This window comes from Urtica dioica, chromosome 9 (genome assembly GCF_054948205.1).
Source record: "Urtica dioica subsp. dioica isolate 48M chromosome 9, U.dioica_male_clone48M_v1_H2, whole genome shotgun sequence".
NCBI lineage: Eukaryota > Viridiplantae > Streptophyta > Magnoliopsida > Rosales > Urticaceae > Urtica > Urtica dioica.
Window position 1 is genome coordinate 23,379,560 of NC_142764.1, and position 21,452 is coordinate 23,401,011.

General features: G+C 35.6%; 2 protein-coding genes across 2 annotated transcripts; one reads left to right on the forward strand and one right to left on the reverse strand.

Annotated features, from left to right (window-relative positions):
- The first annotated feature begins 1,949 nt into the window (after nt 1-1,949).
- Nucleotides 1,950-2,795, forward strand: LOC149385940 (uncharacterized). Its single transcript, XM_089625049.1, has 2 exons — nt 1,950-2,219; nt 2,291-2,795. Exons 1-2 carry the CDS (start codon nt 2,075-2,077, stop codon nt 2,572-2,574), a joined length of 429 nt encoding a protein of 142 aa, XP_089481175.1. The 5' UTR covers nt 1,950-2,074; the 3' UTR covers nt 2,575-2,795.
- Nucleotides 2,796-8,948: 6,153 nt separating this feature from the next.
- On the reverse strand, nt 8,949-11,456 carry LOC149385941 (eukaryotic translation initiation factor 3 subunit D-like). Its single transcript, XM_089625879.1, has 2 exons — nt 9,652-11,456; nt 8,949-9,184 (listed from the first exon to the last, which is right to left on the reverse strand). Exon 1 carries the CDS (start codon nt 11,351-11,353, stop codon nt 9,659-9,661), a length of 1,695 nt encoding a protein of 564 aa, XP_089482005.1. The 5' UTR covers nt 11,354-11,456; the 3' UTR covers nt 8,949-9,184; nt 9,652-9,658.
- Between the last annotated feature and the right edge of the window lie 9,996 nt (nt 11,457-21,452).

Here is a 21,452-nt window from a genome sequence, read left to right on the forward strand (position 1 = left end):
TGGCTTCTGCTTTTCCTCCTTTCATTGGCTATGCTCATGTAAAATAAATAACTCATTTTTAGGCAATAAATAGAAGAGATGATGTCTATTGCGGAATATGTGGGGTATTGGTATTTCACTCGGAATATTAATTTGTTATCCGTTCACTGAAGCTTTTCTTCACCTCATCGGCTGTAAATTATTTTCTCTGTTTCTCATTTGTCATCGCTGTTTGTGTTCCCTCTTTTTTACCAGTACAATTTTATGCCATTCACTTGCTTGCTATTTCCAGTGAAGAGAAGGTACTGGGTGCTCTCGAACGCGTTTATGAAGACCTTGGGCCAAAGTGTTTTTTGTTTTTTATTTTAATTTCATTTCTGATAAATGTATTATTATAGTTCAATAAGCAAGTGGTTTTTATTTTGGTTCAATAAAAAGAAATAAGAATGTACGACTATTGTGTTGGTTTTTAATTTTATTTTACTTTTTTATATTATATCAATTCTCCGTCAATTCCGCCTAGATTATTGCGCTAGCAACACCTTGACGTTCATCAAACATTATCAACGTTGGTTGATGTAAACTTCAATGTTTGATTAAATTTAGTCCTTCCTACCAAATTGACTCAATTTTATGAGTTAAGTAATTTTAAGGTAGTAAGGTTGTAATCTTACGATGCAATCAAATGAAAAGAAAATAAAGTAAAAAACCTGAATTTACAGTCGAAGAACACAACACAGACTATTTGATTTCACTTGATACAAATTATAGTCAAAGAACACCACACAACTCGGGGAAATTTTAACGAGGCCCGTTTTATCCTTAAAAAAAGGTTCTTCGATTCCAATCAATACTGATTATAGTTGAAGAACACAACACAATAATTTTTATGAACGTATATAATGATTCAGTATCCATTCAAAATTGTATTTTGTTTCAGTTATTTTTGTTTACAAATTGTATTTTTGTTTACAAATTCTATCCATTCCAAGAACCAACATAATCTAACCTTTATTATTTATATTGTGACATTTAACAATAATAATCAACTTATCAATCCAAAACGATCCGACAAACTATATGAACACATCTTATAACGAGGACAACCAAAGAACCTTGTACATGGATTTTCATTAGTCCAAGATGTTCATTCAAAGCTAACAAGTTCACATAGACACCTCCGTCATCCATGAATAATTCTCAACAAATAAAATGGCTTCGTCGTTGATTCCACTACGACTTTGATTGCAAAAACAGAATAATTGCTTTGGCTCGTCCATGAAGATTGAAGAAAGGAATTTAGGAATTCATGAACCCTAGATAAAAAAAAAGACAGAGATTTCCGATAATTTTTATAAATTATTTTATTTTTATAAGAGTTAATGACGACGTAAATACTCAATATTTTGAGTTTTATACACTCATATATTTTTTTTTCTCCTACATAAATATCAAACGATGTATTTGAGTGACACTGTTATCAGTAATGTCGTAAAGAAGTTTGACATCAACGTTTGTAAAGTTTCAATGAACTGGGAGTAAGGTAAGGCGTGAGTAGTGCATTAGTTCAGGATAATTTACATGATATGTCTTTTTTTTTTACCAATGGAGTTTATGCTTAAAAATTAAAAACAATAGAAATTTAATCCTCTTTTAACCAAATGACTTGATCTTTAAAAAAGTAAAAACAATGCTACTTTTACAAGAGTGATAAACTTGGTAAATAATTCTTCAATAAATAGAAAAGAGAGGTAAAATGCTACTTCATATATATAGTATTTTTTTTTTAATTGTATGTCAATTATAGCTTTTTTTCTAAAAGGAGCACCACCCCACGTGCAGTGCATGTGGAGTCAATAGTACAATCTGAGTCCACATGGAGTGGACCCCAGTCTCTGTTTAACTTTCCAACCCCGGCAAACATATTTATTTTTATCTATCTATCTATTAATTATTTAGTCCATACATCTATTATTTTATATAACCGACACCCCACAAGCCACAACTTCCTCCTCGAAACCCCGCTCTATAAAGAGCACCAAAACCACAAACACTAAACTCACACTCTTCACCCAAAAAACCAAAGACAATCACAATGGGCAAAGCACAAGCTCTCTTGGCTCTCTTGCTAGTAATGGCTCTCACCGCCCAAGCCTCCAAGACGACCCTCCTCGCCGCCCACGGCAGAGTCACCTGCAAGCCCTGCGGAGGCTCTTCCAAGAAGAGTTACCCTATCCAAGGTATGACGTCACTCTCTCTCTCTCTCTCTCTCTCTCTCATTTCATGTAACTGACGACTAAGTGATTCGCAGAGGTGGTTGTGGGACTGATGTGCAACGGGAAGCTGTACCAGAAGGCGAAGACGAAGGCGAACGGGGAGTATTTTCTGAACCCCGGCAAGAAGATGACGGCGAGCTGGGCCAAGTCGTGCCACGTGGATCTCCTCTGGTCTCCGCTGTACAAGGTCTGCGAGACAATCTACACTCGCAACCCCAAAGCCACGTTGACTTACGAGAAGAACATGGTCATCTACCAGACACCCTACAAGCTCTTCTCTGTCCCACCACTCGCCTACACACCACCCTGCAAGGCCTGATCATCTGTTGATCATCTCTTAAATCCTGTTCTGTTTTTTTTTTTTTTTTTTTTTTAATTTAGTTGGTGCTACTACGCTACTAGCTGAGATTATGTGTAATGAATTAATGTGGCTTGAAAAGATGCCCGATTAATTAACGTGCTGTGCCTTAAAAAGAGAGATTACCCAATATTAAACTAATGAGTCCAAAACGGGATTTTTGGATTCATTTTATGACAAAATAGCTCGTCCGGAGTTTTTAAGTCTTACTTTTTATGAAAATTTTCGATTATTCACGATGAAAAATATGGTTTAAATGCTCTTAATGATAATTTAGTGTAAACAAAAAGTTGTAGTTTCTGACATTTAATCGAAATTTGTCAAATAAAATAAATAGCAGAGTGAAGTGTCGTAAAAGAGTGGGTGGTGTGGTGTTGAGAGAGTAAAAAGCAGAGAGATCACTGGCATGGCTGTAACGTGCTGCTTTCTGCTTTGTCATGAGATAGGACGACATGGCATTTAAAGTTGTTTCTTTATATTCAAAGGCACCTAGTTTTTCACACACAAAGGCCAGAAAGTGAATTCAAGCTCATAGTCATTGGATCCTTTTGCACTATATATATATATATATATATATATATATATATATATATATATATATATATATATATATATATATATTTCAATTTGCATTTAGGAAGATTAAAAAAAAAGTGTTATACAGCAATGTATATTTACTAGATATAAGAAGAACTTAATAAGAAGAAAGTAGATCGTCCAATTAAGATCGATGTCCATCTAAGTATATAAAAAAAATAATAAAAAAAATATAGAGAACCCGACTAAAAATTATCGTTTTATTATGGTGTGAAATTTTGCTGAGATCAATTAAGAATTTTGACTTTATAGTTCTGTTTGTTATGCTTTTATTTTTTTACACCTTCACTATGTTTAAAACTATAAATCTGAAATTGCATATTTTACGGAAACATTTTGACGCTGACAGCCATTTTATTTTCATAAAATATACAGGATAAAATCTTAAATTGATAGAGTAAACAGAACAATCCAAACTAGAAATATTGAAAACACTTTGGACGACCCGACTAAAAATTATTGTTTTATTATGGTGTGAAATTTTGCTGAGATCAATTAAGAATTTTGACTTTTATAGTTTTGTTTGTTATGCTTTTATCTTTTTACACCTTCACTATGTTTAACATTATAATCTGAAATTGCATACTTTACGGAAACATTTTGACGCTGACAGTCATTTTATTTTCATAAAATATACACGATAAAATCTTAAATTGATAGAGTAAACAGAATAATCCAAACTAGAAATATTGAAAACACTTTGGACGAAGTATAAATAAGAGTTTTCTAGGTAATTAGGCCACCTAAAACGTTTGGTTTGAGATCTAACCTATGTTTGAAGATTTTTAGGGAAATAGTCAAACGTATTAGGTGGCAAAATACGTTTTACTTTTTTGTCCTCAATAATTAAAGTAGTTTTTTAAAATCACATTTTTTTTTCCTTTTTTTGTGCATGTTAAATTCCTATTTTGTAGAAGGTAGTTACCAAATAGTTCTATCTCTCTTCCACGTTCTCTCTCTCTCTCTTTATCTCTCCCCAAAATCATATCTGGTTTTTTAAAACACGTTCTCTCTTTTCATCTTCCACGTTCTCTCTCTCTCTCTCTCTCTCTCCAACCCGAGCGTGGCTGCGCCCGGCGAGATCGGCACCGGGGGAGATTCACCGGCCATGGGCGACGCCACCTGGGCCGATCCCGGCGTCGGGGAGGACCCCACCCGACCGGGTGGCGCTATTTGGTTGCTTGCTGGTCGCGCCGGCGAAGCATGCGGCCTGGTCGTGACCGCGCCGGCCTGGTCCTCGAGCTTGACCACGTCCGCGGCGGAGACTTTCGAGCTGTACCCGTGGAGCCTCATGAAGCTTCTGTAGTAGATTATTTACAATTATTTCCATTTATTTCGAAATCAGATCTGGGTTTTTTTTACAGACTGTGTTGTTTACAGATGATTTATTTACAGTTATTTCCATTTATTTCCATTCAAATTACTTAAATGTGGAGAATGAGATAATTTCCAGTAATTTACGTTTATTATCTGTGTTGACAGGTTCTAGATTAGCGCGCCACGTATAACAATTTTGAAATTGTCTGTTATTTTATATTATTATTGCCTATTATTTAATATAATTATATTCATTATTTCCATTTGATTAAGTAAAAGGGTAAATTAGTCTATTAATTATTGACACCTAAGCACGTTGGCTATTTCCCTAAAAGTTATGAAACATAGGCTAAAAACAAAATCTATAGTTTCAAAGTGGCTCTTTTGCTACAATGCCCTATAAATAAACATATATAAGATGATATAATATATATAAATTCAAAATATGTAATAAATCGGTGTAGGTGCATTCAAAATAAATTATACACTGGTTATAATAACTTTTATAACTAGATTCATCTAAAAATAACTCATTGTTGTTGGCCACTGAGAACCCTCACACACAAATAATATATTTTTTGTCGCAATCAAAATTTGGCTGTTATTAAACTTTTTTAACTATCGAAGGCTGTTATTACACTTACACTTCTATTTTTGTGTCAAAAAACGGATTTGACTGTCTTGGATAAGTAACTAAACAAGCGTGAGAAGAATAAAATGAAAGGCCTTGAAAGTGAAATGTATTTTTATGCTAAATGAAAGAAACAGGGGTATTTTTATCAACTTGAGTTCCACACTAAAGAAAATTTCTGCCATAAAAAACTAACTTTTATAAAATTTATCTGGAAAGTTAAGAGTTCAGATGTACTAGCTAGGATCTAGATCTAGCCATCTAATTTTAAAAGATTTTTTGGTGATAACTGTGTCTCCTTAATGATTAAGGTTTAAGAAAGAAACATCAAAGACTTTTTTTAGTTGTTAAAAATTAAAAAGAAATTAACTCAAACTAGTTTAAATGTTAACAATACATTTTTTTAAATTTGTATATATAATGATGTATACAATGAAATAAAAAATACCCAAAAAACACTACGCTATTTGATAAATAATTTCAAAAACTGATATTAATATACGTTTTGTTGATATATATTATAAAAAATCTCAAAATAGCAATCATTTTCGAATTAGTCATCTCTACTCGACATATTACCACTTGAATACAATTTTTGTTTTGTTCATATAGTCTTCCAATGTCACGGAAAATGTATTCAAGTGGTCGTATCCCGAGAAGAGATAACTAGGCCGGAAATGATTGCTACTTTGCAATTTTCGCACTCAGGCTTGTTGAAAATGTTAGGTGTATACTTCACGGAAGGCGATAAGAGACTCTTCAAGACTCCGGATGAGAACTACAATTCTGGTCCACTACTCCTATGTCACGTTTCTTTTGACTCCACTTTCTTGAGATAGGTTAGCAATGAGAGCCTAAACTTAATCTATTAATACAGAGTCCCAAACTTAATAAGAAGAAAGTAGATAGCCAATTAAGTTCGACGTTTATATATACACCATACACAATAGAAAATTTAAAACGGAAGGTTAAAAACTAATAATAATAAAAAAATACCCCCACTGAAAATTATCGTTTAATGGTGTAAAATTTTGGAAAAATTATGAGATTTGTATTGTTATGCTTTTCTAGTACAGTGTGTATATGGTTCGGATCTTTTACATCTCATCTTCCAGTGGGACCCGAATTAGAAATTATTCAAATTTCACTATATAAAGTTGGAAATTTGCCTATTTAAGAAAATACACACTTGTGTGACAGCCATTTTATATTACTAATGTGTATAAGATAAAACCTTGAATTGATAAGAAAACACACTAATGTCGAAATTGGAACTGTACACGTTCTCTGTTTCAAATAAGAATAAGCCTGAACAATCTCTTTTTCCCGACCAATTTGTTGTTCTTCTAACCACTTTTTCAAATCCATACGAATTTCATCTGAATGCATATCAGGTATTCATTCATTGTAAATACATCGTAAATTTACTGAAAACTTGTCAATTTTATTGAAAAAAACTTTCAACGAAATATAGTGAAAAAAATGCGAATGTAATATATAAGATAAATGAATTCAAACTGTATAATAAATTGATGCAAATGATTCCAAAATATACAATAAACTTTTTAATATTAATATATATATATATATATATATATATATATATATATATATATATATAAGATAAAATAACTTATTGTTGCTGATAGCCCTAAAGCAAACTTTATTATTTGGGTCGCAATTAAAAATCAATTGTTATACAGTACATTTTTGTGTCAAAAACAGATTTGAATGTCAATAATGAAATATTGAAATTGAAACTGAGTAAAAAAATAAATATTGACGACTTAAAGAAATATTTATGTGTGAGAAGACTAAATGGAAGGTCTGGAAGGTGAAATGTATCTACATCCTAATTGAAAAATTAGGTATAATTTATCAATTACGATATTGATATGCATATTTTATCAATTTGAGGCACTGATATATCTACTTTATAAATAACTTCTGAGAAGTTGGGGTACAGATGTACTAACTAGAGATCTAGGTCTAGCTATCTACTTTTTAAATATATGTGGGTAATTATTAAATCTCCTTAATGATTAAAGGTTTAGCAAGAAAGATTAAAGACTTTTTTAGTTATTAAATTATAATTTAAATTTCACGATCTATATTAGAGCATCTTCAACCAAATTCTAAAAGCTATTTTCGAGAATATATTTGCTCCACTAAAACTCTGAAATCTAATTCAAATTTACGTTTAAAGGGATTCGTAAATACTGTTCCGTCCCAAATATTAACATACATATCAACAAATTATAGATTTGTTGACATACTAACTATGGACCCACTAATATATTATTATCCTGATCATGCTTTAAGCTTATTTTAGGAAAAACTTCAATTTTACTAGTATTCAGGTTCAAATCTATAGGAATAGCTAATAATTATTTGTGCACCACCGTAAACTAAAGTTTATTCCAAATGTATGCTTTTTAGTTTCGGGTCCCACTAATCACATATACATGATATGAGAAATTTGAGCAGCCTGACTATGTTGAAGAGTCTGGTGATTATCGTGAAACTTTGGACTCATCAGATTCTTGATATTCAATCGGAGCTCGCTATTTGGCTATCCCTCTTTCTTGGTTCCAGTGATGACCCACTTGTTACCCTTGTATTTGTTCAGCAAGGAGAGAAAATGTGAGTATTAGAAACATATGAAAAAAAGAAGAGAGAATGAAATGCTCACGGTCTCATATTCGTAGTAGTTTCGACCGGCTTCACATCCCTTGATTTGTAGTCGCTCCGACCAGCTTCACTACAAACGCGTGTGAACAACACTCCACTGTTGGATCGTCACAAAATTTTGACAGTAGAATGTTTGTGATACACTTGGTCTGTTATGAACACTAGAGATGTGGTTTTGAGCTAGGAGAAGAAAATTCTCATAACCACTGATTCACAGTAGCTCCGATCAGCTTCACTGAAACAGCGTGTGAACAATCGTTCTCTGTTGGATCGTCACAGAATTTCGACAGTAGAATGTTTTTGACACATAGATGTAAGTTATGAGCTCCAAAGATGTGGTTTTAAGCTTCTAGGTCTGTCTATCGAGTGAAGCACATGCATGCGAATCTATGGTTTCCATGATTTTTTACTCACTCCTTTTAAGAGGTTTGTCCATGCTAAAATTAGAGTGTGCCTTTAGAGGTTTGGCAGAGTCCAGTTATGGTTCGTGTTCGTGTAAGCAGAGATGTTCGGGGTTTATCAAGCGATGTTGCTAACCGAGTTTAGAAACTTCCAGCAGATTGTGACTGAAGAAGATGGCAAGTTCATGATGGAGAGAATTGAGATCCTGCTCTTGTGCCTAGATTGGAGTTTGTTTTTTGCTTTTTCGTTGATTTTGAATGGTGTTTTTATTTTTTATTCCATTAGTTTTAAGTTGCTGAATAGGAACACGAATCCCATGCGGTCTGTCAACGGGCGGTGAAAGATCATATTCTTGTGAGGAGATCCTACCTTGTGCCGAATGTGTTTCACCTTCCGAGACTACCTGAGAAATGAAAGCCTTCTCTTCCCAAAAAGACATAGAAACATTTGAATGCATAAAATTCTTGATATAATCTAGGGAAACACCTATCAGTTTGATCCGGTTTATCAGCTGACACACAGAAACTACGAATCATGACATATGAGACGATCAAAACACAGACACAAATTGTGATATCCGCAACATCTCACAGCAACATATTATAATGGTAGACCAAAGAAATTAAGAATAAAATTCAATTTGCAAAGTAAGTTGCCAATGTAAAGAGCAAAAATTATAAAAAGAAGGAATGAAAAACACTACCATCCATTTCAGTATTGGACCTGAATAATAAACTTGACAGGGCATATAAGTTGATGTAACAAAAAGAAGGGAAGCTCTCTCTTTCAAAAAAATAAAAAAGACAAAAAAAAAGAGCAAAGCTCTCTTGTTTACTAATCAGAGTAAAATATTGGCGATCAAACACAGTGATTTCGCTCTTCTGTCCTCGGAGTAGAGAATGGATATATAAAGCCCTAGGAAGGAGTTAGTCTCTGTGAAATAAAAACAAAAGCAGGTTTATTTTTTCCGTCACGATGAGCTACGTCAAATATAGAGCTGAAATGCAGAAGCAACAAACAATCACATAGAACCAGCACACCAATTGGCTCTTCCTAGTTGAACATAGTGATACGTAAATAAAAGTATCTATATCGGTTGAGGAAATTTCCCAGTCAAACACATATGAACAAATTTCACACATGACAAAGACTGTCAAAATCTGATTGCATTCAAATGTGGGCAAAAATTGATTGAACAAGCATTGCTCTAAAGTTTCCAACTTTCTTAACCTCTAGTTCTCATAACATAATTCAACTGCAACCCTCTTATGGCCCCCCAAAATAAAAATAAAAAAACAGAAACTCCGTCACATTAGAAAATATCCCATTCATTGATAAGTAAACTACAAAATTCTTGAGGAAGACAAACACTGAAAATTAAAAAAAAACCATATAAATACCCGACGATCAGGCTTCGGCAGCGGCGGCAACGGCGTCCATAGCTTCAGCCTCGGAGGTCTCAGCCATGGGCTTGACCTGCTCGTCCTCCGGCAGAGGCTCTTCCACGTAGTCGTTCTCGAACGCATCGGCGGGCACTTCATAGATCCTGACCTGAGGCTTGGCGGGGTCTTTGACAAGCACGTACTTCCCTTCCTTGAGCTTCATACAGAGGTCAACAATGGACTTGACGATCCCCCACATGTTCGAGGTGTTGAGGTTGATCTGGCCGGCAAAGTCCCTCGGCTTGTACCCGACCACGGCGAGGATGACGTGGTTGAAGTGGTCCCTCGGGTGGACCCGGGACACGTACCCGAGCTTCATGAGGTCGGCCCCGGCGAGGAGTGCCTGGGCGGTCCACTTGGCGAGCTTGTTGGCGTTGTTCTTGAGCTCGGTGGCGAGGACCGCCCCGCGCTGGGTCTCGAGCTTCTGGCGCCAGTCGACCCCAGAGTACTTCGGGTCGAACTCGTTGAGGGCGTTCAGGGTCAGGAAAGACTGTTGCTTGTTGACCTCGACCGCGCTCTGGACCTCGCACCGGGCCACGAGGGACACGGACTCGTCGAGCTTCCATCTCCGGTACCTATACGCGGCGGACGCCACGTCGTCGCCGTCGGCCGCGAAGGGGTTGGGCTCGTCGAAGGTGACTTTCGCTCCGTCGCGGAGGAGGACTTGCTGCGAGAAGTTCTGGTTTATGAAGGCTGCTTCGAGGCCGAGCGAGTGCGCCGAGTTTATGTCGTCCTTGCCCTCGGGGAGAGGCTCCTGAGAGGTCTCGTGGACCGAGAGGAGGTCGAGCTGAGACCCGTCGCGCTTGTCGAAGAAGAGCTTGTTTCCGACGCGCTGGACCACGATGTCCCACGAGTACACCGACCTCGGAGCGCACATGAGCGTGGAGAGGATCGTATCGGTGGTAAAGACTGTGGCTTTGTCCTCGTTGGCCAACCGGCGGATCACCGGATCGTCGGTGGTGGTGACCTTGAAGAAGTTCCGGTTCTTGAACCGTTCCAACCGCCGCTCGTTCTTTGGCGCGATTCTGTCAAACGACCTGTCGTAGAACTCCAACGCGCCGCAGACTAGGAGGTCCTCCGGCTCCGGAGCGGCGAAGGAAAGCTTCGAGAAGGTCGAGAAGGGAATCTGATCGAGCATATTCCATTCCGGCTGGATATCGACCGAGGATTTGTACACCGCGGCTTCTCGCCGGGGACCGTGGACGTTCGAGCGGTTCTGATTGTACTGCCGATCGCGGCGAGCGCGTTCCTTCTCCTGCTCGCGGCGGCGAGCCTCGACCTCCTCGTCGCGGCGCTGGGGAAGCTGAGACCTGTTGTGGCCCTGGTTGAATCGCCAGCGCGGACCGAAGCGGTGACCGGCGTTGGCGCGGGACGGCGGCTTCGCGGCGTCGACGAGGCGGAACGACGCGTCGTCGTCGGCGGAGGAAGGGAATGATTCGTCGGCGGTGAAGTCGAACGCGGAGTCGGAGGGGTTTCTAGGGTTCATACCTTTCTGGTTGTTGAAGTTGCGAGTCCAATCGGCGATTCGACCGAGCTTGTCGGACCGGGAAAACGGTGCGAACGGAACGTTTGCCGGGAGATTTGACGCCGGTGTTGCAGATTCCGGCGGGCCCCAGCCGTCTGTGTTAAACGGCACAGCTCCGATGTCGAATCCTACCATGGTTTCTGTATCTGATCTGGTTCGTCTGTGTACGAGAGTGAGCGGATTGGTAAAGAGGAAGAACAAGAGATTTACGAAACCCTAGCTTTGAAAAATAAGTGATTTCTTATTTTTATTTTTTTAGTATTGTTCTGGATAAATATGGGCCGGGCTTTTGTAACTTCGTCCACAAAATACTAACATAGTCCCAATCCAACTAGCAAAATTAGGGAAATTTCACAAAATTCATTCGAAGCTAATGATTCCCTACCTCAAATATTCAAATATTCCATAAATACCTAATTTTCTAAAATTTCATATGATATTACCGTTATTTTAATGAAACTGTAAATAACTAAAAATAAGTTAAAATAAAACTTTTTACAGAGAAAAAATTGAGTCAACTAAAACAGTAAACGACAAGGAAAAAACTGAAAAATGAAGTATTTTCGAAATATAAAGAGATATTATTAGGATAAGAATGATAAATAAAATACTCTTAGAAAAAATAAATTTAAAAAATGCTAAAAATCAAGTAATATTGCTCTAGTTGTCTATTTGGGCCTTAAAGAGGTAGTAAGAAATAAGAAAAATTAGGAATTTGGACGGGAATATCAATAGTTAAAAAGATATTTATCAAGTATAATCACGATGAATTTATTAGGTGGAGTTTATCCGGAAAGTATCTTCTTGAGTAGCGATTGCATTGTGAGCATATTAGAATGCCATAATCATTAGGGCAATGGTACTCAAATATGACATCAATGCTCACTAATATTTTGTCTATAAATATATATAAAGTGAAGATAAAATTAATGAAAAATAAATAAAATATATTGAAATCGTATATAAGTGGGCAACTTTTGGAAATTCTCCCATTGAAGCATTTTGTAAAAATATGATATAAAAGTAGTGTTTAATAAAGTGTATTATTTTAGAGTGATGTGTCAAAATGAGAAACTCTTAGCATTAGAGTTGCTCTTAGTAAACTCATGAGATAAAATCTTTTGTACAATTTTATCCTCTTGTTTTTCTCTTTATTCTCTCTGTGTGCTATTTTGACATGAGGTAAAACAAAAACAAAAAAACATTCTCTCTCTCTAAGGTCAATTTTTTATTCCAATTTCTAGGCTCATAATACTCTTCAAGCTCAACCCTATGAAGAAGTCCTTAAGTCGACTCTCAATTCAATTAGTCAACTCTAAAATCTTTGTGTCGATTCCAAATTAAATCCACAAGCGACTCTCAAGTCTTTGTGTCGACTCCAAATCAAGTCTACGAGTTAACTCTTAAGTTTTCAAGACAACATACCGAGCAAAAGCTCTAAAGATAAACTTTAGAACGAAATCCTCGAGTTAAACTCCCTAACAAAATCGTCGAGTCAAAGTTACAAACAAAACACTCAAGACAAACTCGCGAGCCAGAACTCTTGAAACCTCACATGTGGCTGCCAAACTATCCTTGCCACCAAATACATTGTTTTAATTATAAATGCAAATAAATAAAAAAATATAAATCTATATCTATATATTGGTATTTCACGGGAACAGTGATTCCAATATTTGTGGCTGCTTGACTTTTTGTCAACGCAAAAAATCGGCGTGTTTGAAAAACTACTATAGTTCTCACTTCTCACATCTCACATGATTCATAATGCTTTAAGATGCTTTGCTGAAAACATAACGTAGGACACACGTTATACTTTCAAATATATGGTATTTGCCACACGTGCTTCTCCGAAGAAAGTAAAATAAAAACTGGAATGTATTAGTTATTGAGATGTGAAACTTTTATATTCGTTGGAGACCTGCTTCTCCAAAGAAAGGGTAACAAGTACTATCTCTTTTTCAAAAGAATATAATCGTTTTATTCGAATTAAAGTTACGTATCTACTATTTTGTTTGTGTTTTGTGATGTCATTTAAGATATTATAGATAAATTACGAAATAATTAAGATAAATTACCTCTTATGTGTTATGGATGCGGCTTGTTCGGTCACGACTTCTCCACATGCTTTGTCTCGGCGATTTCCATCCTAGACTCGACCGGAATGCCTCGTTGTCTTTTCGGACCGTGGCTCAAAGCGGAGAACGTTCGCATCTCTTGCCTGGACAACCCTCTTCCGATGGGATCTTCTATCTTCACGATCAAAAATCGTCTCCAATATCACTCTCGAAAATATCTCAACCACCTCACAAATCGCGAGATTGAAAATTTTTCTCAAACAAGCTCACTCAAATTAGCAAGAAGAGATTTTAATCACGACTAGCTCAGCCTAATGAGCCTGGCCAAGGAAAAATTGTGGCCTCCCTCACTAAATCAAAGGCGCAAGACAAAAAAAAAAGTTTCCATTTTTGAAGTGGACCATCGTCCCCTAACCCCAACAAGTTTTGGGCCTTTGTCGCTGCTTGGCGACATGTCCACAAAAAACGCAGATTAAGAACATGTGATACTATGTTAATTTGGTAAAGTCAAACCAATTTGAGCCAAAGAAAGTGTGAAGGTACAAAAGAAAAAAGGGTGATGGCCTCAAGTCCGGAAATGGTCTCGTTGACGTTACGGTCTTCAAAGCGGACCCAATAGTCCGTCAAAACAACTAGTTCTCTTCTTTAGAGGGCGAGGGAGAAATCATGTCAGATGCATCTCGGCATCTCTGTTACTATTTCTCTCTCAGGAGTCTTAGTTATCTTTTTTTTTTTTATTACTTTGTGCTCATTCTCTGAACAATTTCAATAATTATGTAGGAGTTTATATATGTTGCGAACTTTGTAGTCACTCTTCATCAATACCATCAATAATACAAAATAATTCGTTCTAAAACAAGGATAAATTATACTAATTTGACGCACAAGGTCAAAATAAGAAGAAAAAAAATACTAGATTGATAATCCAATTCGGCAAACAACACCTACTTCTAAAGGAATGGTACTCAAGGTACGTATGAAAATTCACTAGTCAATGGTAAAAGCATCATACAACGGTCTTAGCTAAATAATCAACCTTTCAATGCGTTTTTTCTAAGGCCCGTGAATTTAAACTTAGACTCCCCTAAATCTGAGATCCTCTCACTTCCACTCAAACCACTCCCTGAGTGTTTGATAAAATATTATAACAATACATCATGACCTGTAATGTGTAACCAGACTCCTATGGGCATAGGAATCAAACCCTAGCGACAATATCTTGCTAGAGTTTCTTAGTAGATCGCCTCATTTTGATTCGGTAGAAGAGATTTCAGAATCGAATCACACGATTGATCATACTTGCACAAAATACTCACATAACCGGATATGTTGCGATTTGTCCAAACAACCAACATAATCCAAAAAACAAATAACAACAGTTTTACCAGTTAATTAAGGTAACAACAAAATCTATTATATATTTGTTCAAATAGAATAGAAACTAGAATTAAAATTGCAACTTGTTTATTCTTCTCTCTATCATGTATATTTTTTTGAGGGGTACTTAATTTTTCTTTATTGCAACCAGTTAATGCACCAGATGGCATTTTCTAACTTTATTTGTTTGCTTTTAAACGATATAAACACGTGTATAATAACATAACAAAATTTTAAAGTTATAATAATCCTTAACGCGGATCTCCCGTATATCTTTATTATTTATCTTTATTTTACATCTTTAATATTGTTTTTTTAATCCTCATCTTTAATTTACATATTCTTCAAAAAAATATATAAAGTATTCTCTCTTACAACATTCATTGAGCTTAGAAAAAATACATGCTGCCAATAGTCCATTGACAACATGTCCGTAAACGGATTTGAATGTCATTATTATTGGATATTTGAAAGTGGAAGAGCAAAAAAAAAAAAAATCGGAACTGTGCGTAAGTATGTAATGCTCAGAGTGTTTTTTCTAAAATAAATGGATCAGTTAGTTTTTCAATTTTTTCATTTAACTATGTACTAATCAATTTAAGTTATGAGTGTGTATATTTAATCAAATTTCTATTATGATATGATCTACGAGTGGGTTATCTTTGCTGTCGCTGAGTTGGAAGCTGCATCTATATAGTAGCACCTTGCGCTGCATACCATTGTTTCAATATACGCAAGAAGCACATGTTGACTATAAATATCTTATATGATCTAGTGAAATATCCTACGATTAAAGCTAACGTAAACATCAAGATTTATACTTGAGTTTTATGTTCTTTTCAAAGAATATTAAATGTAATACGAGAAACATTATTCACGTAAGTGGTAATCTGTGAAGAAAAACGTACGCGTGGTAATATACATGACCATAGGCTCTTTTTTTCACCCTAGGATTTTAGACGACTTTATTGCGTCCTTTACTTTAAAATGTAATCTGAAATTTCAAAGTCTAGGGAAGTGACAGATTTTTGGACAGAGAGTCCCTAAGAATTTTCTTCTAAATCTGACGACAAAAAATGAATATATCGTACTCTTAATCTAGAATTTACACGTTTCCATTCTTCTTCTTTTTTTTCTTTTCTTTTTTTAAATAAAAGAAAGTCCGACTATTTGACTAACTAAAGGAGTTGATATTTAACAAGACCACCAGTTAACAGAGCTCTGGATAATGTCACTGTAAAAATTATGTGGTTCAAAATCAAATCGCTGCTAAGTGAAATTGCAGATCAAAGAGAGAGCACCAGAATCTAGTCCTGTGTACCACATACTCGTACTCGAACAAATCATGTAGAAAACGAACTTGCATATTGTTCGAGATATGATGCTCAATATGTAATCAATAATACATTTCAATTAGTCATACCTCTTGTAGATGTAGTTCAGTAGTCATTCAAGCAAGATACTCATATAAATTGCGTAAGTCCGAGCACAAACTCGGATGCTCCGAGAACATAAGAAATCCAGCATTGAGTCAGAGTCAAATAGGTTTGAGAGCTTATGAAGGTTACGGAACGATCCGTTCATAAGTCAAGAACGAATCTTATCAAACAGAGCTTCGGAGAGAAGAGAAGATGATAGCTCAAAGACTAGTCCAAACACGTGTAAATAAAGAAAAATTAAAGCAAAACTGCAAACTTCAATAGTTTATGCCGAGCATATGAGGAATAACCACCCATTACGCACGTCTTGTGAACGGTTACGTAATAAACGTCGAGAACGTGGGACTGATCACCCCACGTACTCGACCCAAAACCTCTATATATAGAGGAGGAGCTCGCTGAAAATGGACACTTCACTTTGTCATACACAGAAGACACGGTCAGAAGTCTCACCTATCATTACTTTTTCTCTTTTGCTAGATTCGTATGTACTTAAACATAATCTTGCCTAGACACTCGAAGTTCTCGGTATTGCATTCTCGAAAGTGCTTTCGTGAGACATTTGTTGTATTGATTTTGTCTGTCAACAAATCAAATTCCAATTTTTTTTCTATTCCGTATTTATTGGTGTTCTGGACCGATTAGAAGGGAGTGTTCTTCCAATTTGCATAATACCCAAATTCCTGCCAAAGTTTAATGGAACATTCTGTTCTTCATTACATGAATAATAAATTAAAGAAATTTATAAGCAATTAAGCTACATTAAATTTATTCTTTGCTATATAGTCAACGTTTAATTAGTTATATTTAATTAACTATTAATTCTATTATCAACAATAAATTAACAATTTTTCTCAATTTATTCCAGCTTATTAATGGTCAATGAGCATGAACTATATATTTAAGCAAAATTGTTAATTGATGTTAATAAAATTGATGGCTGATTAACTATACTTAATTAAACGTTATTATGCAAACTGTTAAAATTTTTATATAGCTATATAATTATAGAACCCTAAATTATAACTAAAAAATAAATATTCCTAGATTCATAACAAAAACTATTTTTGTACCGGTATTCGTTCCAAAACTATCGTGTGTGGTTTTAGACTATTTTAGTTTCCTTAAAAAAACTATTAAGGAAGCTCGTTGAAGAAACACATATACGTCGCATTTTTTTGTTGATTGTCTCAATCAAAGCACTAAAGAGAAAAATTTGTGTATCTTATTAATTAGAGACCAAAGTAGTTTCATTGAAACGAAAACAAAACACTCTCTCTCTCTCTTAGAAACCCTAAAAAAAAAGCTTTGATCCAGCGCCACCCCTCTAGGAGCCGGACGTCGCCACATGGCTTCCCAGAGGCACGTTCCCGACCTGGAGAGGAGGGTGTCTCACTTTCTTTTGCGCTGACCAATGTTCTCTCTGGCGCTCCCCTCTCTGGCTCATTCCATGTTAATGGAGAATAAGCATATTCTTGTTCGGCAGTGATCTAACTGGAGATCTTTCTTCCTCTCTAGTATTGCTATTGCTAATAAATCACACACGCAAGTGCACGTGTCGCCCAAGTAATATAGTGTACATGAAGTATGCGTATCGATCTTACGAGTACTAGCAATTTTTGAAGATTTACTCTAACTTGTAGCGAATTGATTCTAAGAAAAAAGTTAATGGGTTTAAGACGATTAACAAAACTAAAGAAACAAAAACAAAGAATTAAACACGAGTTTTCAATAAAGGAAAAGTAAGGATCACGATTTCACTGGAAATAATTAGGTCGGGGATGGGTTTGAACCACAAAATCTACTCCTATGGATGCTAATCTCACTCTATCAAAATTATTCACTAGCCTCTCTCGAGCGTTGTAGCAAACCTATGTAATTGACGGATTGTTATCCTCTCGGCTTCTGATCCTATTAAAATCAACAAAAATTTAGCGATATAAGCCACATAAACATACGCGTTTGCGCTTTAGCCAACGTTTTGTAACTTTTTTGTAAATAGCCAAAAAAATGTTGTAAATATTTCGTAAATAACCATATTTATTAGAAATTTACTCTGTATTTTTTGTTATTTTTATAGCGTAAATAGAATTACATGGCTATTTACAAAAAATTAACGAGACGTTGGCTATTTCAAAATTTTTAACGTTTCATATGACTAGATAGCCACGGGACCCTAAAAACAATCACACACAATACGACAAGTGTTCAAGCGATTACATAAATTTATTAGGTTTTCTACCAACCTATGATCAACTATGAAGACATGAATAAAAACACGATTCTTTACTCTCTTTCGAGTGACTAAATAATCCTAGATAACAATGCTAATGGTGATCAAACACTAGAAAGCATTAAGCATATTTCATATCAAGAGCAATCCATAATAACGAAGCAATTAAGCATAATCTAACCATAACAAACCCCTCAACCATTATCAATCCCAGTTAAATCGCAATCTCATAAGAAACTTAGCCTCTAATAGTAATTATAATCAACGCTAAACATAACATAATAATTAAAAGCAATAAAACAAAGATTAAAAGCAATAAAACAAAGATTGATAGCAATAGAGAATTTATATTAAATAAACTTGATGTTCAACAATGACTCAAAGCAATAAAATAATTTTTTTTAAAAATGAATGATTGAAGTTGAAGTTCGGAAACTCGTCGGGTTGTCAATTCCGGTAAAGAACACTTTTTCTTCTTCCAAAAGCTCTAAAAAATAACCAAACACTCTAAGAAAAATAAATGAAAAGCAAAAAAATGTGTTTTTTAGAACCTAAATTCATATACACAAGGTTTTTGATGATTTTCGGAGGTATTTGAACCCTTTGATGAGATCCTAGGGTCAAAAACACTTTAAATCAAGATATTGACGAAACTAGTGTTTTTGCGCACCGCGACATGGTGAAACGCGGTGTTTAAGCAGATTTCATCGCAGAGCGTTGAATGTCATTGCTACGCAATGAAACTAGACAGCCGCGCATTTATTTTGAATCGACCGTAACTTCTTGCTCCGTTGTTCGATTTTTGCAAAAAAAAAAAAAAAAAAAACATATGTGTTGGAAAGTTGAGAGAAAGTTCTATCCAATGGTGAAAAGAATTCATCCAAAATATTCACTTAAAAATCTCAAATCATGAAGAAGAAGACGCCATGTTTCTTGATTAGCTCTAACTCGTTCGAAAAGTTTTCAAATCATCCCCAAGTTGCTCTATTGCCCTCAAAACACTTTTAGCTCATGAAAAATCTATAATAACAAATAAAAACACGAAAGATATATAAAAAAACACCTAAGAATTTGCTTTGATTGATCTGAGTGGAGATCCGTTTTCCTTCGTCTTGTGGCCATGCGCTACTCCAGCCTCCTCATGTAGTCGAGTTCAGATTATTTGGTAGAAACATATTTGCTTCTGGTTTGTCTGGGGGTTACCGGAGCAGATCTGGGATCCTTGGTGTCCCATATGCGGTGGAGTGTGTTCGTTGCAGATCTGAGATCTTTGGTGTCTCCTCTGCATCGGAGTGTGTTTGGTACAGATATGGTTGCTTGCTGCTTGCTGAGGTCTCTACGGAGTACGGCCGTCGACTTTGGGTGTTCCTCGGAAGCGGTGATCATCATGTTCAGGTGGCATTTAGAGGGTTCTGGTTCCCGTCTTTGCAGATCTCCGGCAGAGGCAAGAGGTGTTCCTGAATAGAGATGGAGAGATCTGGTTAGAGGGAATATCTATTTTTATTTTTGTTTTGATATGTAATAGGTTTTCATGTTTTAATATTTTTATTTGGTCCACTGTTTTAGGATGGTTTTTGTGTGTCCCGAATATGGGTTAATCGGGTTTAGAATTCGAGCTCGTTGTTGGTATTTTAGGGGCCGGTACAAGTTCTCGAATGTCTTTTTCCATGAACGGTGGTACTCGAGCGTTCTGGTTCAACCATTAACCTATGAGGATAAGTTGAAAGAGCTTTTAGTTGTTAGAAATTTAGTGTGAGCTATCTTCCGCTTGTCAGAAAATCACATCAGTTGTGCTTTCATTTGACGTTAAGATTGAATTTCTATTGTCTTGAAGTCTCACTTATCGTTGTAAAAAATATTTGTTGTGTAATTTTGGGTGTTATGGTTTTTTTAATAGATTTATCTCTAGCTTTACTAAAAAAAATTATTAATTAGGGACCAGCAGTCTCTAATTAATGAGCAGCAATATCTGCTTAGCTATAAGCTCACCGATAAGGCACGTGGTACATGATTTGAATAAGCAACGTGGCTTGGTTTGAATTTCAAGGTACTCCGCTTTGGAAGGTGAAGGAATTCAACGTTTCATTTGACATGCATGCATATTTGTTTGAATTCATTGCCTCACCTCAAATTGGTCCTCTTAGTATTTTAGTAATTATCAACCTGTTGTACCCCAATGATATTGTTTCCTTTAAACCATACGATCAATTTCCATTCCCCCAAGATGCGAGTATAATTTACTATTAATAGTATTTTAGTAATTATCAACCTGTTGTACCCCAATGATATTGTTTCCTTTAAACCATACGATCAATTTACTATGAACAAAAAAAAAAAAAAAACTAACATGAACGAAAGATGCGAGTATAATTTACTATTAATCTTTTATTACAAAATTAAACATTGATGTCTCGTATCCGGTATATGCTATTAAAGAAACAAGATATTAATCGTATTCATGGCTTTGACTTATACTTTTTTTTTTGCAAATATTTATTAAATTAAAACGTGATTAGATGACTGTACCTATACCGGCTGGCTAACAGTTATAACTTATATCTAACACGTCATTGATTTAGATATTTTATTCAGCGATTCTAGCTCCCTTTATTTTCCTTTTTTAATTATTAATAAATTATAGTATTTCACGCCTTTTTAACTTAATTATTACTTTAGAATTGGTCAATAAATAGTACCACAACGACTATTGATAGAGAGAGAGTTGTCATTGTGTTTCAACTTCCCTTGTAGGTCCGAAATATTAACTCTCTGCTCAGCAACCACTTCTAGCACCTTCGCAAAAGAGACAATAAACTCTCTTATTTATATGAACAGACAACTAAATCACAGATACGGCTGTAGTATGAAAGGACTAAACTGGTCAGCGCCCACAATTGATTATGCACGTCTTAAAACATTTTATGCTTACTCAAAAATTATGATATTATGATTTTTTTTTTTTTTACGAAAATGATTTCTGGTTTCTAGTACTGAGTACTGGCAACTATCATCAAATATAAATTTGACACGTCTTTCCATTTTTTAAAATCTAAAAATGCTGTATACTTTATTTTGACGTGCGTTTTGTGTATATAGGATATTTGACG